The sequence below is a fragment of the Buteo buteo genome, chromosome 1 (assembly GCF_964188355.1).
Source record: "Buteo buteo chromosome 1, bButBut1.hap1.1, whole genome shotgun sequence".
NCBI lineage: Eukaryota > Metazoa > Chordata > Aves > Accipitriformes > Accipitridae > Buteo > Buteo buteo.
In genome coordinates this window covers 79,949,308-79,964,788 of record NC_134171.1, presented here as the reverse complement: position 1 = coordinate 79,964,788, position 15,481 = coordinate 79,949,308, and the positions used below count along the sequence as shown (strand labels likewise).

Sequence of the window (15,481 nt, the reverse complement as noted above, 5' to 3'; positions counted from 1 at the left end):
GTCGGGCCTCCTGCCCCCATTACTTCTCTCAATGGGGCTAGGAGTAACACAGCCTTCTGGGTTTTACTCCGGGTTTGTGCTGTAATTGGAGTAAAATCGCTTGTTGCTCCTTCCTCCTCACTGTTACTGTCTGTTTTGGACGGGGGTAAGGGAGGCAGATTTTGTAATGGAGAGGGTAATCCCAGGTCCTCGGGCTGCTCTTCTAACTCCTCTACTTTCTTCCTGGGGTTTGTCAGCTTCAAACACCTTTGTCCAATGCTACACGCTAAGCAGCATCTCTTCATTTTCTCCTGCCTCTTTCTTTCACCTCTATGTTCTTTTTCTAAGGATAAAATCAGGGGGTCTGGTGGTGGTACATTGATCCCATAATCTCTCTGCCAGTCCGGGTGGTTTCGTAAGGTAAGGAACATATTGGCATATATAACCTCATCCCATTTTTCTTTTCTCTGCAAAAATAACCTGAACTGCAACATAGTATTATAATTCAAAGATCCATTAAAGGGCCATTTTTCATCCTCCTCCAGCTTGTATAAAGGCCACCACTGATTACAGTATTTAATGTCATCTTGATCACATTCCCACCTGCTGGTCCCCCTGTATCTCTCCAGTGTGCTAGGATACATCCTAAGGGGCTTTTCTTTAGAATTCCACCACTTTGTTGTCCCCCCCTTCTACTTTACTGATTCTGTACCTCGTTTATTTTCCCACAGATTACTTTAATAACTTCAACCTGTCTTTCTTTTATTTTCCCACCCTGACCACGTTCCACAATTCTCACACTGAGTATTCCACCCAAATACTACCCATAGGTTTTGATCACAGATAAAGCAATTTATGAGGAAAAGTGGTTCACATTCATTTCCACGGTGCAAAACACAGTTCTCCGGGTTTCCCACACTCTTTGCAGCTGTGCTGCGTCCCAGTCGCTCACCTGTCACACCAGAGTTAGCTCAGCTTATTCATACACGAGCGTCAAATCCAAATCAGTTTTCAGTAAACAATTCCTTACAAATATATCCAAGTTCGATACCAATAAATCAATACCGCCACAGAGTGTGTTATTGCAGAAGTACGTAGCTCACCCCGTGCCCGTACCAAATACCAGAGCGCAGCCCTCGCAGCGAGCGGGCACAAAACCAGAAGTACCAAAACTTACAGAAGTTATACGAGCTCTGTACCAATCCCGAATGATACCAGATGTCTACCCTCAGGCACTAGTAACCTGGTATACGGCGCTCCGCCTAGGACGTCTCCTACTGCTTACGAGAACCCCGTAACGACCGGTCCCGGATTCCAGCAGAGAAACCCAGAAAAACGTGAAGAGTACCTTCACTCCTTTAGGTGGTCCTTGTCTGCTCCGCAGCGATCCGACTGAGGCGAGGAGTCCCTCCGGGAGATCCCGGGGGTGCCCTAGGGCCCCCTGTTCTCCGCGGGTCCTGCAGCCGGGCGGAGTGGGTCCCACCGGGTAAGAGACGAGGGGGAGCTGCGGGCGCGGCCGCCATGACACCGCCCCGCGCATGCGCGGCAGCGGCAGTTCCGCCCCCCGACTGCCGGCGGAATGGCGGAAGAGGAGTGAGTGCGGGGAGCGGCGGGTCGGGTATCCGCCGCCATCCGCGGGGACTGCGCGGTCGCGGGGCTGGGGGCGGCGTGTCCCGGGGGGGGGTCGGGGTGCGGTGCTGCTGGATGTGACCGGCTTCTCCCGTCCCGCAGGCCGAGGCGGCGGATCCCGCTGGTGCCGGAGAACTTGCTGAAGAAGAGGAAGGCCTACCAGGCCATCAAGGCCACCCAGGCCAAGCAGGCGCTCCTCAACAAGCGGAAGGTAGGGGCCGGCCGCGGGGCGATCCCCGGGGCGGCGGAGTCGGCGTTGTCCGGCCGGCTGGGAGAGCCTGGCTGTAAGGGGGCGAAGCCCGGGGTGGAGCTGCAGTGCTGTGGCGGCTGTCCGTGCTTGTGTTTCGGAGGAGGGAATCGTAGCTCCGTGCAGCCGTACGAATGATCTGAGTGGTCAGCTTCCTCTGCGAGGGGGATGCCGGAGTCCTGCGGGGGGGGGGCGAGGGAGGGAGCCAGCTCGTTGCTGAGACTCTGTATTGACACCGTGACGATCCTCTGGGTTATCTCTGAGGGGAAGCTCGAGTTCATCTCTTCAGTTGTTGAGCGTCTTCCCCGTGTGTCTCTGAGCTCTGCAAAGAGGACAGAACTTTCTGGCGTGTTATACCGAAACACGAATTTATTGAAGACTGAGTCGTTCCTCTTAGGTCAGTGATTACCAGGGTGCGTGTGTGCATGGCCAAATGTGGTAAAACGTAAAGCTGCCGAGTTGTTTGTGCTACCATGGGATTACGCTGTCTGAAAGCAGTTCACCTTTGCACTGTAAACCTTCATGGAGACGGTGTGCCTTTCTGAGGGTGCGTTTAGAGTTAACCAGGTAGATAAATCTGTTAGAGCGTAGGCAGGTCATTGTGAATCCTTTTTCTGTGTGTTGGGTGGCATGTGTTGCTCTCTGTGCTTGGTGTGTGGTTTCCAGACTGGCAGAGTACAGCAAACCTTCCTATTTCAGAATTTGAGACCTGTTCTGCTGTATCTCAGCTAACATAGCAGGTGCTTGTCTTGGAAGTGGCTTAAAGCTTTCCCAGTTAATCTGTTTTTGTGGAGTTGGTGGAATTATGTGCAAAACTCCTGCCGTTTTGGTTAGGTACTGCGTTTATGTTTTTAACTATATGAATGGCTTGCTGTATTTATGAGGTGGAAGGGGAAGTATAAGCAATAATGTTAAATTGCTACCTTTTAAGATTCTCATTAGAAAAATGACCCTAGTGATGAGATTTTGATCGGGTCTACCTGCTTTGAAAATTCAAACCAATTTTATGGGTGATTTACAAGGTGAAATGGGACAGAAGACACATAACATTAAATACTTCAACTTTAAAATGGCCTAATAATTTAGTCAGTAGTGTATCCGAAATATTACTGGGTAGATGCCATGCACATTCAGCTCCTATTCATATGAGAAAGAGCTATGGTGGATGTAAGTGTTCCTGAGCTAAGGATAGGCATTTAAACATATTTTTAATTTAAAAAAGCTTTAAATTTTCCCATAATTCTGAAAAGACTTTCTTTTTTTAAGTGAGCTAGATATTCTGTGTTTAAATTAGTAATACTTAATAGTTATTTGAATGCTTGGATTTTTTTTGTATGTGTGCCTTTGTAGAAAAGGACTTTAAACCCAGTTATTTTCTGTTGGATGGTAATTTTGAGTCACACTAGGGTATTGCTGTAGCATCTATTTTACCCAGATACATATGTTGTTTCTGGCTTTCCCAGTGGTTGGCTGAGCTGTGTACGTAGTTGTGAAGATCTGTCTGTAGCTGCAAATGCTTCCATTTGATTTCTTCTATGCCTAGAAGTATCCTAGGTCTCACTTTGTTTGTCCTAATTTTTTTTTTTTTCTGAGGAAAAATTCTTAGTTCATTGTTCATAAATTATAGCTAGGTGCTTGTAAATTCATATGTTGTCCTCAGTTCTGTCTCCCCTGGGCTTAGATTATCAAATTTATTTTTCTTCTTACTGCCTCCAAAACTGAAAGGGCATAGTTCATCAAGTTCTGAATTTCATTTGGCCTTGGAGATGCAAACCTCTGAGACTCTTGGGAAGGGTGATCATTTCTTATCCTTTTGTCTTTAGCACCAGAAGGGGAAACAAATCCAGTTTAAACGCCTTGAGGCTTTTGTTCGAGATTCATGGCGCAAACACCGAGATGACATCCGGCTGAGGCGCATGGAGCAGAGACCTGGACAGACGCCTGTACCTCAGGAGCACAAACTAGCCTTTGTTGTGCGGATTGTAGAGTAAGAAAGTTTTGTTACTCCTTACCTTTATTATTGTTACTATCTGTAGCTGTCATAATTTCTAAGCAAAGGAAGGGTGATCAACCCAGACATGTCTCCTTGTAGGTAATCTGAGATCTTTTGTTGCTGTGTTAGAGAAACGTGGTTACTAATACTAAACTAAATGTTTTTCTGACTCAGTATTAAGGGAGTGAGTAGGAGGGTAAGAAGAGTGATTGAGTTGCTGCGGCTGAGAAAAAATTTCACTGGAACATTTGTTAAACTGACTCCTTTATCGCTGAAGATGCTGCGGATTGTGGAACCTTATGTGGCGTGGGGGTAAGTACCAGCCCCGTGACTTGATAGCAATTTGTACGTAAATATCGTAGCTTTTTGATTCTCCCTGTGGTATCACAAATCCATAGCTGGCTTTTCCAGTAATGGTCAAAACTTTGTCACCTTATATCTAAAACTTGTTATTGTCCCTTTTCTCATTGTTCTAAAAATAACTTGGTTACTTTCTCACCTCTCTACAAAGGAGTAGGATGAGACTTTCAGCTGTATCACGTCTCTGCTACAGAATCTGATTTTTGTTTTTGCAGACACCCTAACCTGAAATCTGTACGAGAGCTCATCCTGAAACGGGGTCAAGCCAAGATAAAGAAAAAGAGAATGCCTCTGACAGACAATATGCTGATAGAGGAGCATTTAGGTAAGGAAGAGGATGAGAAAATTAAGTGAATCAAGGAAAGAGGCCGATATGGAGAGTTTGCAATCTGACCTCAGAGGGAGGGAAGGGAGAAAAACCTTGCAAGACTTGCAGATGGAGAACTGGCTATTCTGGAGTAGCGTGGGGAAAGATAATACAGTTGGGCATCTTGTGTATATGTTGTAGGGGGCGTGCTTTTTGTTTTGTTGGGTTTTAAAAAAAAAAAAAATTTCTCTGCAGGGAACTATGGTATTATTTGCCTGGAAGACCTTATTCATGAAATCTACTCAGCTGGGAAGTATTTCAAACAAGTCACAAACTTTCTATGGCCATTCCATCTGTCAGTGGCTCGCCATGCTTCGCGTAACAAAGTGGGTTTCCTGAAGGAAATGGGTAAGCCTGGCTGCAGAGGTGAAGCAATCAACCAGCTTATACGTCAGCTGAACTAGTCAGGTGAGGAACGTCTGTTGTGTAACTTTTAAATCTTGCCCTTTATCTGGTTTCCTAAGAAAAACTATACTGCCATCAGAGATGGGTGGAGGGGGCACCTATGTTTGTGATTCTTCACTCTACAGAAGTAAGTGACCCCCAAGGTAGGGGAAACTAATGAAGAGTTTGGGTTCCATTAGGTATCAGCAAATCCTATTGGACACCTCTATAAAGGCTTGACTTCTGGGAGATTGCATTAATGTGACTTTTTTTTTTTTCTTTCTTTCTTGTTCTGCAGGGTCTTTGTGAAAACTTCAGGATTTATAACCTGTTCCTTTTTGCATATAGTTTTCATGGACGTTATTTCTATGCAATGATATACTCACTCTCTTGACTGTTGGTGCCTCTATAAGAAAAGAAAAAATATACAGACTTGGAGATGGACTTGGAGCTGGTCCTTCTTAAAGAAGAAGATAAATTGTATTTGGTACAAGAAAGTGACTTGAACTGGAGCAGTCTGGCCTCTGTACCTCTGTAAAATAAGGGTGGTTTTTTATACTCACTACTGCTGGCTCTGTACAAGTCACCTCCTGATCTCACCTTTGGTATGAAGCAGTGGTTGTCAGTTCCTTATTTAAATGTCTGTTACAGTTGACTTGCGCTCACTGCTTTGATGCAGTCCTCCTCAGGGGCAGTGCTTGAAGGTGCCCCTCCTAGGTGTAAAGGGGTAGTGCAGTCACCTGTTTAAGAAAATTGCAGACAGGCAGAAGAAAACACTAGGTATTCCTCTGTTACTGCAGTGCAAGCCCTAGCAGTGAATAATGTAATATTTTTTGGAAGTACCTAGATTGTATGTGTTTTAAAAAGCTGTGATTTTTGTGCTGCTGATTTACAGAAGGCTGCCTTTTCAATTCTGCTAGATTGGGACTGCTGGAAAGAACTATTTCCTGTTAGGAAAGCCCAGAAACTTTGTAATATAGTGGTGGAGTACTTGTAATCAATGTTTTTTAAATAAACTTTTGAAATTACACTGTTACAACAGTAAGAGTCATATATATATATAACTCTAGAAGAGTGAGAAAAGTTAAATATTCTGGCTGAAGTGCATTTGGTGAAGGAAATGAACAAAGCCACAGAAGTATCTGAAAGTTCTGTTAACAGTTTTAAATCCTAAATTTCTTCTGGTACAAAATGTGTGAAGAATGCAGGAAGAGTCTGATGCTATTTAACAAATATGGAAGGCGCTGTGCTTAATCATTAGGTTGCTATGACCTATTTATACTGTTACTTGAAGACTTAAGTGCGGGAAAACTACTAATCCATGACTGGATTTCATATTGACTGTACAACACTTGAGACTCAGAGGAAACAGTTGAAGTAACAGTAAGTAGGATGCCTTTAGGGTACTAATTCTGTGACGGTGATAAATTAAGACGTAGCATCCATAAAACCATCTAAAATATGAAGTACTACAGACTTGGAATTAGATAACACTATACAAGTTCAAGCTTTATTTGTAAAACAAAAACAAGAATACAAACGTAGAAAATGCTTGACAGACACTAGAGACGTACACCAACTTAGAATGACACCACCATCCCTAGAAGCAGAGTCCAGCTGTCATTAATGTACAAGGCTTCATATAGTTGAGATTTTCCTTATAAACAGCTGCTTTCATTGTAAAGAGGTATAAGTAACTTCATTGATTCATTTCTGGTAATAAAACAGCCCAGGCTTTTAACATGAGGAACTGGCATGTCAGGAGTGTGATTTTTTTTTAGTGCCAGAGAGAACTTAAGCCTGCTCATAAATGCAGTTTATAATAATAAAATACAAAATTACAGGATCTGAACACAATTCTAGCAATTGATCCTAGGTTTAGACAGTTTTTCTAGCGAGTGTGGTAGTTTAACACACCATTAGTTTAGCTCATACAGATAAGAAAGAATTGAACTATTGTTATATCTTATTTAGACCTGTTTAAAAACAATGCCAGCTTAGTCTAGTGTTACACCACATTATCCTAGGCAACCATGTTGCCTTTTTTCTGTATCATACTTCAGTAAGAGCAACAGTAATGATGTGTTCATAACTCAGCTGCACTAGGAACAGAAACTATACAAGGTGACAGGATATATACAACACCCCTGCTATGTCTTAGGGGAAGGAATCCTTTTTGTAAGCCACCATACTATTTACTTTGTGGATTGTAGTAGTGAAGGAACGAAGACGAACCTCTTCCGAATTGGCTATGAATTGTGGTCCTGACTCTTCCCACTTTTCTGGCACTGCCAAATCTTTATCTGTGTATATCAGCAAGTCAAAGGCACCTGTAAGCAAGTGGAAACAAGTTAACAGTAATGCATACATAAGAAGATGGCATATTTGAAGTTAAAGTGCATCTTCTAGAAGCCACCCTGAGTTCTATCCTGATCTCAGTCTAACAAAATGCTCTCAGAAATGTAATGATACATGACATGTAATAATTATTAGAAAATAGCAGAAAGTATTTTCTAAAAGTGGAAAAGTTGTTGAGATTTTCCAAAAGAAGCATTAGATTTCTTTAGTGAAGTTAGGAATACTCACAGGCAGTTTCCAACAGTGGCAGAAAAGTTACCGTGGCAGTTATTTGTCTGATAACAGATCTAATTTCATCCTGAATAGCCTTCTGAGATTTCTCTCGTGGTGCACTGGAAAAATAGAACTCTGTTAAGAAAGCAAGCTTCTACTATACTGACAGTTTTCTTTAAATACAGTTCTCTCTGTTAAGCGCTGTTGGCCTGTTTGCTACAGAATTTTTTTATAGTAGTGACGCTCTTTTAAGCCCTAGGTAGACAGGCTTAGAAATATTAAGCGATAGTCAGTTTCCCTTTATTGTTGTTTGTGAAGCTTCACAGTACTTGTAAAGAATGTTACATTTATTCTCAGTCCAGAATGGATGAGAACATTTTGGCATAACAACAGGAAAGCTGTAGTTCTTCAGGGCATGTACCCAATACAGGATTTTATGTACTTTGTTGAAGATTAAAAATCAAGTTTTGATCTGGTGCTTTAAAAAAAAAAATTAAAGCCAACACCTGAGGATTATGTATACTTCAATCATATAATGATTGTTTTACAGACAAACAGAAGGAATAGCAGTAAGAAAGTTAGTAGGTTTGGTAAGGTTTAAAGGAACACCTTCCATGTTGATACTGAGAAAAGGCCGTCTCGGCTGCTCTGAGGAACCAGAACAGTGCTGATGCACATGGAATTTATCTTGTGCCTGCGCAGCTACTAGGTAGAGGGAAGAGCAGGCCTAGAGGAACGCTGTTACTCACCTCTCATCCTTTGCAGTTTTGTCACACTCTATGTCAAACTGCCACCGCTCCAGAACCTCGTTGTTTTCGATACTGGAGATGACCACCACCAGGCGCTGCACAATGCACTTGTACAGCCACTCTGAAAGAGGCCACAGCGGTTACTTGCAGTGCGAGAGAGACAAGAAGCATCACCAGAGACACAACAAGGAGGACACAGCAGCCTCCCGCCAGCTGCACTAGCTTGGCAGTTTGAAGAAGCCCCCCCCCGCTCCCCGCCACCTTTCATCTGCTCCACCACATTGTTGAGGTAATTCTTCAGCTCGGGGTCGGTGGTGACGAGGAGGGTGAGCCCGTACTTCTGGACGCGGGTGAAAGTCTCGGGAGGGTAGATGCCCCGCTGGTAGAGGATGCTGTTGATTCCATAAGCTGCAACACGCGGAAGGGAGAGGGGGGTGGGCAGGAGATGTGTGCGTGAGGCGGCCGGGCCGCCCCTCCCCGCCGGCGGCCATGTCGCCCCGCAGGAGGCCTACCAGCCGCACCGTCCTCCCTCCCTCCCTCCCCCCCTCCCCGGTCGGTCTCCGAGCCCCCCCTCCCCAGCGGCGCAGCCCCTTACAGAAAAACTCGGCGACGATCTCGGCGCTGCCCCGCAGGGTGATGCCCTGCTGGTCCCGGCCGAGTTGCTTGGCCATGGGGGCTGCGCGGCGGCGGCCGCCGCTTTTCCCCGCCGCCCGGTTCAAACCGAGCCCCGCCCCCCGCCACAACGCCCCTTTCCCGCCTCGTCAGCCCGTCGCCGCGCACGCGCGCTAGCGGAGGCCTCCCCCGCCCCCTCCTCCTCCTTTCCCCGCGTGCGCGGACCGTTGGGGGGGGAAGCCTTCCCCTTCGGCGCGCGTGCGCCCGCGAGCCGGCGGCCGTTAGCCGGAGGGGCGCGAGGCGGGGCGGTGCCGCCCAGGTGGCTGAGGGGAGAGAGCGGGACCGCACCGCACCGCACCTCACCTCACCTCACCTCACGCCACGCCGCCGGCCCCAGCGTGTCTTCTGGTGGCGAAGCGGGGCTGCCGTGCATCGACGGAGAGGGCTGGCTCGGCAAGCTGCCTGATAGGGAGGAAAGGTCTTCCCGCGTTAAACTTCCCACCAGCTCTAGGTGCCCTTGCGGCGGGCCGAGGCGTCGCCTGTGGAGGGGCTGAGGGAAGCACGGGCTGGGGGCGGAGTGAGGCCTCGCCGTGGAAGTGCTGTTGGAAGTTCGGTTTCAGAGTTTGTTTAGATGCATTCGTCCGTATGAAGGCGCTTTTGAACTTAAAAATGAAACTTGCCAGGTACGAATGAAGTGAGGCAAGTACCTCGTTTATGGGTGATTTTTGGAAGCGTTCGCTATGTAAATCACGTAGTAGCTATCTTAAAATAAAACCGGTCTGTTCTGCAAGCACTGTCAACAGGTAGGCAGGGGAGACCTTGGAAAAGTGGGATGAAACAGACACTCTTTCCTTAAATCCGTAGGGTAGCAGGTAACACAAAAGAAAGGGGTTAAGAGGCATTTAGAAAGGCAGGGAGCCCACGAGGTCACTGCTCTGTCAGGCTGCCGCAGTGAAGGGTGATTGCTAGTTGGTCAAAGCACTTCAATCCTGTTATTACAGGGACACCAAGGAAAACGCTGCAACTAACAGTGACTATCAAAAGGAGGAAACTGGCAGATGTTAACAGGTAAGAGAGACAAGAGTGAAACAGCAAGTAAATGTGAAGTGTTGAAATATTTAAATAGTATCATGAATAGGGGAAGCCATAGTCCACTGGGATAGTAACTAGGTGGCCAGCTAGTCAGCTGATAAAATTGACAGGCAAGTAAGTGCAAACTGGAAAGTGAATGGATTTGTTGGGCATGCAAGAGCTGCAAATGAAATCCTTTCCTGAATGTGATTTTTCTGAAGTGTCTGGAATGAATAGACATTTATCATCTAAGACATACCTGTATTAAATGCCCATATTTACCCTGAAAGAAACTAATCAGAACAGCCTTAAAATGAAGTGATGTTCAAACAGAAGTATTTTAATACTAGGATAAAAACCATATGGTCATTACACAGTGCAGTAGGCCAGCTGCTAAAAGAGTGACTCGATGGCATGATTGCTTATTTTGTCATCATAAAATACTTTTTCTCAACCTGTTGGCTCCAATTTTTGCTCTAAGAGGAAGTACTGTTTTAATCATGCTGCTGTGATTAAAAGAAATAGCATAGTCCTGAAATCATGTGCTGAAGTTCTGGAAGGGTCTGAATAATTCAGCTATTCACCTAGAGAACTATATTCTGGGTCTTGATCACAAGTGATTGTGTTATACATTAGTCTTCTGAATAAAATATCTTCTGACTAAGAGTGGTGTATTTCAAAGCCTATGGTAATGGAAGCATTTTGATTGGAAGCCCAGCTTTTAGAAGCTAGATAGCTGTGAGTATCAGCTGGTTTGCTTCAAACCTTATGTACTATCATGCTCTTATTCATCTATCCCAAAATGGTCTCAACCCGCTTTTTTTTCCCACTCGGCTTTTCATCTGTTTTGCTTCCTCTGAGGTTTTTGGAGAGCTGCTCATTTTTGTGATAAATATAAGAGCTTGAAAGCCCTGTTGCATGAGGCCAGGCAAGAATAGCAGAACTTATGATTAATATATACACATTTCTCCTCCAGCTGTTTTGTTACTGTTAAAACCAAATGAAAGAAAAAAATTCAAATGCTTCTTGGTTTACCAAATTCACTTCACTGTATTTCAGGGTAGATGGCTTGAAGATCTGTTGATAGGACCTGGCAGGTATGCTTATCAACAACAGACTTAATTGCACCATCTTTTTTCTCCCACAATTCATCTGGAAGGTATTGAGGGGTGGTGGTGATCCCCAGTACCTCTGTTAAAACTCTAAGCTTCCTTCAGTGAGCCTGGCATATGGTGTTTCACAGAGTTTTGGATCACTTCTCTATCCCCATTTCTGTGTCACAGTTAACACTGGTTTCTGCCCTGGTGTCCCCCCCCCCCCCCAAAAAAAAAAAACCACCAACCAACCAACCAAACACCACCTCTGCATTTTGGAATTCTAATTCTTCTCTTTCTTTAGGGAAATACATTTCCCTTTTACAATGTGTTACTACTTTTTTTTACATTTCTTATATATGCTGCAGTGTAATCTAATGGTAAGAGCTGCGTATTTTCAATACTTCTTTCTCCTGAGCCCCTAATACTTCCCTTTGTCTTTTAACACATTATTTTTCTGTGGCCAATTCATTAGTTTTGAAAAGGTCAATCTTTTATGTCCATGAAGTAGTGTCTTTCTTAACCTTTGTATTTCTTCTACTGGAATGTTCTTCATCTTTACCTCTCTTTTTCTTCTCATGCTATCAAGATGTTCCTCTCTTTCCCCCCCCAGCAATAATTCACTTGCATGAAGGTTTAGTTATTTGACAATGTGTGTTTGCTGCTTTTCCCTTTACATTCTCCAGTTATCTCATCTTCGTTTCTCTGTTACAAGTCCTAAGCTCCACAACACTTGTCTTCATTTTCTTCACTTCATTTAGGTTGGTGTCACTCAGCTTCTCTGCCAGGTCAATCCAATATCCCCCAACAAAAGCACCCAGCGAATGTGTGCTTACCTGTTGTGTAACAAATCTTCAGTCACCACTTGACTGTAGCCTGGTCAAGTGTGATGGGGACATACGTACATAACTCCTTTTGTCATATGACTGAACGGGCATGCTCCATGCAATGATGATGCCTATAGTTTGTGTTTAGGGCACGTCCAGCTACAATGACAGGAGGAAGGCTGCAGGGCTCTTGCAAGGGAGAACAGCAGGGAGACTGCTGTGGGTTAGTGAATGATTTGTGTGGCTGACAGCCTGCTTCCTGACCAACTCTGAGGGACTCTCAGGAACGAAGATGACAGGCTGAGTTATATGTTCTGGCACACCAGGAGCTGGCTATCCTTGCTTTAATTATCTCATGCTAAAACCTTAATTTTCATAAGGAATGTGAAGTCCCAGTTGTATTTAATTTAGGTCTCTTACGATTCTTTAGTCATTACTCTGTTTCTCAATTACGGCTTGATGTTACAACAGAATTTTTTTCTCTCTCTGTGAAAGGAAACGTCCCCTATTTAGCTTGGCTTTTCTGCAACATTTAATGATTGCTTCCCCATGGCAATTGTCAATGAACCTGGGACAATCCAAATCACTGGTACGCCTTCACTTTTTTTAAGGCAACCCAGGTCACATTCCCATAGTCATCCAGCAGACTAGAAGACATAATCCACTTGTAGAGTTCATTCCCAGTTTTTTGGTTTTTGTTTTGTTGTTTTTTTTTTTTTTACCCTCAGGATCATGTGGACAGGTCTCTTCTTCCATCATAGCAAAATAGTCTATAAAAAGAAAGTTCTGTCTGGTACAAAAGCCTTCATATCACATTAACAAATTGTCATATTAAGCCTCAGTAAAACCAGTTTTTCCTGTGCAGAGAAAGGAATTCTTACCCTGGCCAACAGAGCCTTAGTACTTTGCCTGTTCTGGTAGATCTCAAGCTCTTTTGAGTCATTTCTCCCCACACTTTAGGAAGAGATTCTGTACTCTTCTGTACTCTGAGCCTATAGAAATAGCTAGCCCTTTTGCCTTCTTCCCTCCTATTTTCTGTGCATCACTTTGATTCTCTTTAGGGTTTTAGAATGCTGTCCAGCCCTGTAGTTGCCAGCACTCAAAATTCATGGCACGTGTTGAACTCATTCTTTTTCTGCAGCTTAGACATTTTGCTCCCTCACTTCCTTAGCCCAGCTTGTGGTATTTTTAGGTCTCATGCTAGGTAAGGCAATTATCAGTTGGCTGAGCTGCCATGATTTTTGGTGAAACTTATTTTTTCTCTATCGGCTGTTTAGTTTCTGTCCTATAGGAGGATGTGACATTTGGGTGGTTCCCAGGAAAAGCTTTTCCTGGACGTAGGGTAGGTGACCAGCACAGCCAAGTACCATCACTGTTCCTTTATGTAAGAGTTATTTTTAAATCTTCTAAATGTTTAAATCACTTCCCTATCTTTAAATCACTTTGCTGTGTGTGAGCTTCTTTACTGCCTTCCATTGCGTCGTCACAGGTCTCATCCAGGATTCCCTTGGTGATTTATTATTATCTGGAATTAACTCTAGAATTAATGTAAAATACTGCGCCTTTTGACAGGCATTTTATTACCAAGCTCATTTTATTTTCTTTTTTGTTTTTGTTGTTGGTCAAGTTTGTTTTCAACAGTCTTTGTAGCATTAAAGTTTGCAGAGTAAGTACAGGTACCTGGTGTCAGCTGTCAAAATAACTGTAACATTTCTTTTCAAGTTGGCTAATGCTATTTTTTAAAACATAAAACATGGAATATTATTACAAATAGCAATACTGTATTGTTTCACAAACAGCAGTGAAAGAGTGGTGCAACTGGGAAAGATTGTCTTGAATTTTCAGTAGTCATTAAATTGATTTTAAAATGAGTCAGTATGGGCTAATAAACTGCACTATAACTTCTAATATGATGAGCAGACTTCTGAAAGGGACTTCCTTATTTTGGCTTTGAACACTGTGCAGAAATTTTTAAAATTAATTTTCATTTTAAATGTTACCAGTGGTACTGAATGCATTTTGAAATTAGACTTACTGAGGTGACTACTTATTTCTTCTATATAATGAAAGAGTGTTGATGTTTCCTTATTTAAGCCAGTGTAAGAACACCATCTAGATACTGGCTGCCTTGTACAGTGAAATAACTTTTTATAGATTATGAGGGTTTTGAAAGCTACTTCTGTAGAACAACATTCAGTTCTCTCTTTCTCTCTCTGTTATTTTTTTTCCCCTCCCCCCAAAGACCTGACATTTTTCTGAAGGATAGGTAGGAAAAAATTTAGTAAATTTGTGATGGTTTTACCTCTAAACTACCGGGAGGTGGCACCAGGCACATATATTATCTGCACCCTTTCAGTTTAGTCTTGAATTACAGCGAGTTCCTTTTACTGTTAGGTACTTTAGTTTAGGCAAGTTCTAGATGCATTTCTTTTGCTAGTTTTAAAAACACTGTTTCAGAATGAAGGAAATACTTTATTTGATGCCAAGTTTTGATGTTTACCTTTGGTTGCTGTTGCACTAAAGACGATTTAACTGATGAACGGGTTTTTAAAGGTTTCAAGTGAAGACAACAATCCTGTTTCAGAATCAGAAAGAGCAGAACTTGAATGAGCTTTCCGTGCCTTGAAAACTCCGTAGGGCTTGATAATGTCATGTTACAGTGGTAACAGGTAATGTGAAACCCACTGAATCCATCTCTTTACAACTTAATCCCCTTTACTACTTAATCCCCAACCTGAAGGTTGGTAATTTGAAAGATGAATGTTAATCCAGGTCGTGTTAGCTTCTGTCACATCTGAATTTTTCATACTAATAAATTAATGGAAACTAAGGAGTTCTCAGGTAGTTTAGACTTACTAAGCTGGTATACCACAGTTTAGCTTTAGGCTAAATCAGGTCTTCTAAAGAACACTAGAACAGATTCATCAGCGGAGATTTAGACTGTCAGTTGGTCATCAGATACTGAGGAGCAAAAGGGTCTAGAAGATTGGTAGCGTAGTAAATGTACCTTGATAGTACCGTAAGGACTTTTGGTAGGATCCTGTTATATGATTACAACATGTTAGATGACAGTTTTTGTGATCGCTTTCTAATCGTGTCACTTCTGATGTATAACTATGATGGACTTGTTCAATTAATTGTGTTGCAAGGAATACAATACAGCTTACATAATGCCTAAGAATTATGATGGCTGAAGAGGTAAATATATTGTGAAAAGCATATTATTAGCATTAGAAATATTTGAAGCAAAAATACGAATAATTCCTTAATTTCCTCTTGAAAATTAGAATGCTTATGCATAATTTATTTCTACAGTTAGATCCCCAGGCAAGTTAGGTGCCCCGTTGTCAAAATGATAATCATTACTGAAAATAGGCATGCAAAATATTCAAATTCTTTTTTGTAAGTACTGGACAGCTTAAGAAAATGGTGAAGGATGACTTTCTAAATAAGACATCTATTCCTGTATAGAAGGAGGAATTCTTTAAAGACCATAATTTATTTCAAGAAAAACATCCTTTTTCACATGTTTTGAGAAATTTATGCATACCTTTCTTTAAAAAAATGAAAGAACAAATGGTCATCGGTGTGTCATGGT

At 43.0% G+C, this 15,481-nt stretch overlaps 2 protein-coding genes across 2 annotated transcripts; one reads left to right on the top strand and one right to left on the bottom strand.

The window, feature by feature from the left end:
* The first annotated feature begins 1,526 nt into the window (after positions 1–1,526).
* RPL7L1 (ribosomal protein L7 like 1) lies at positions 1,527–6,162 on the top strand. Its single transcript, XM_075037249.1, has 7 exons — positions 1,527–1,572; positions 1,711–1,819; positions 3,679–3,842; positions 4,023–4,160; positions 4,424–4,533; positions 4,771–4,983; positions 5,258–6,162. Exons 1-6 carry the CDS (start codon positions 1,559–1,561, stop codon positions 4,977–4,979), a joined length of 744 nt encoding a protein of 247 aa, XP_074893350.1. The 5' UTR covers positions 1,527–1,558; the 3' UTR covers positions 4,980–4,983; positions 5,258–6,162.
* A 280-nt stretch (positions 6,163–6,442) lies between these two features.
* On the bottom strand, positions 6,443–8,998 carry MAD2L1 (mitotic arrest deficient 2 like 1). The gene is made up of 5 exons (XM_075037263.1): positions 8,875–8,998; positions 8,541–8,687; positions 8,280–8,400; positions 7,546–7,649; positions 6,443–7,289 (listed from the first exon to the last, which is right to left on the bottom strand). The coding sequence occupies exons 1-5, from the start codon at positions 8,948–8,950 to the stop codon at positions 7,117–7,119; spliced, it is 621 nt and encodes a 206-aa protein (XP_074893364.1). The 5' UTR covers positions 8,951–8,998; the 3' UTR covers positions 6,443–7,116.
* Positions 8,999–15,481: the final 6,483 nt, after the last annotated feature.

Excerpts from the sequence above, each read along its gene's own strand:
- RPL7L1 (XM_075037249.1), top strand. Across the intron at positions 1,820-3,678 it reads CGCTCCTCAACAAGCGGAAG|CACCAGAAGGGGAAACAAAT; the intron begins GTAGGGGCCGGC and ends TTTTGTCTTTAG. Across the intron at positions 4,534-4,770 it reads GCTGATAGAGGAGCATTTAG|GGAACTATGGTATTATTTGC; the intron begins GTAAGGAAGAGG and ends ATTTCTCTGCAG.
- MAD2L1 (XM_075037263.1), bottom strand. The coding sequence starts at position 8,950 with ATGGCCAAGCAACTCGGCCGGGACCAGCAGGGCATCACCCTGCGGGGC. Across the intron at positions 7,650-8,279 it reads AAAACTGCAAAGGATGAGAG|TGCACCACGAGAGAAATCTC; the intron begins GTGAGTAACAGC and ends CTATTTTTCCAG. Across the intron at positions 7,290-7,545 it reads GCCACTGTTGGAAACTGCCT|GTGCCTTTGACTTGCTGATA; the intron begins GTGAGTATTCCT and ends ACTTGCTTACAG.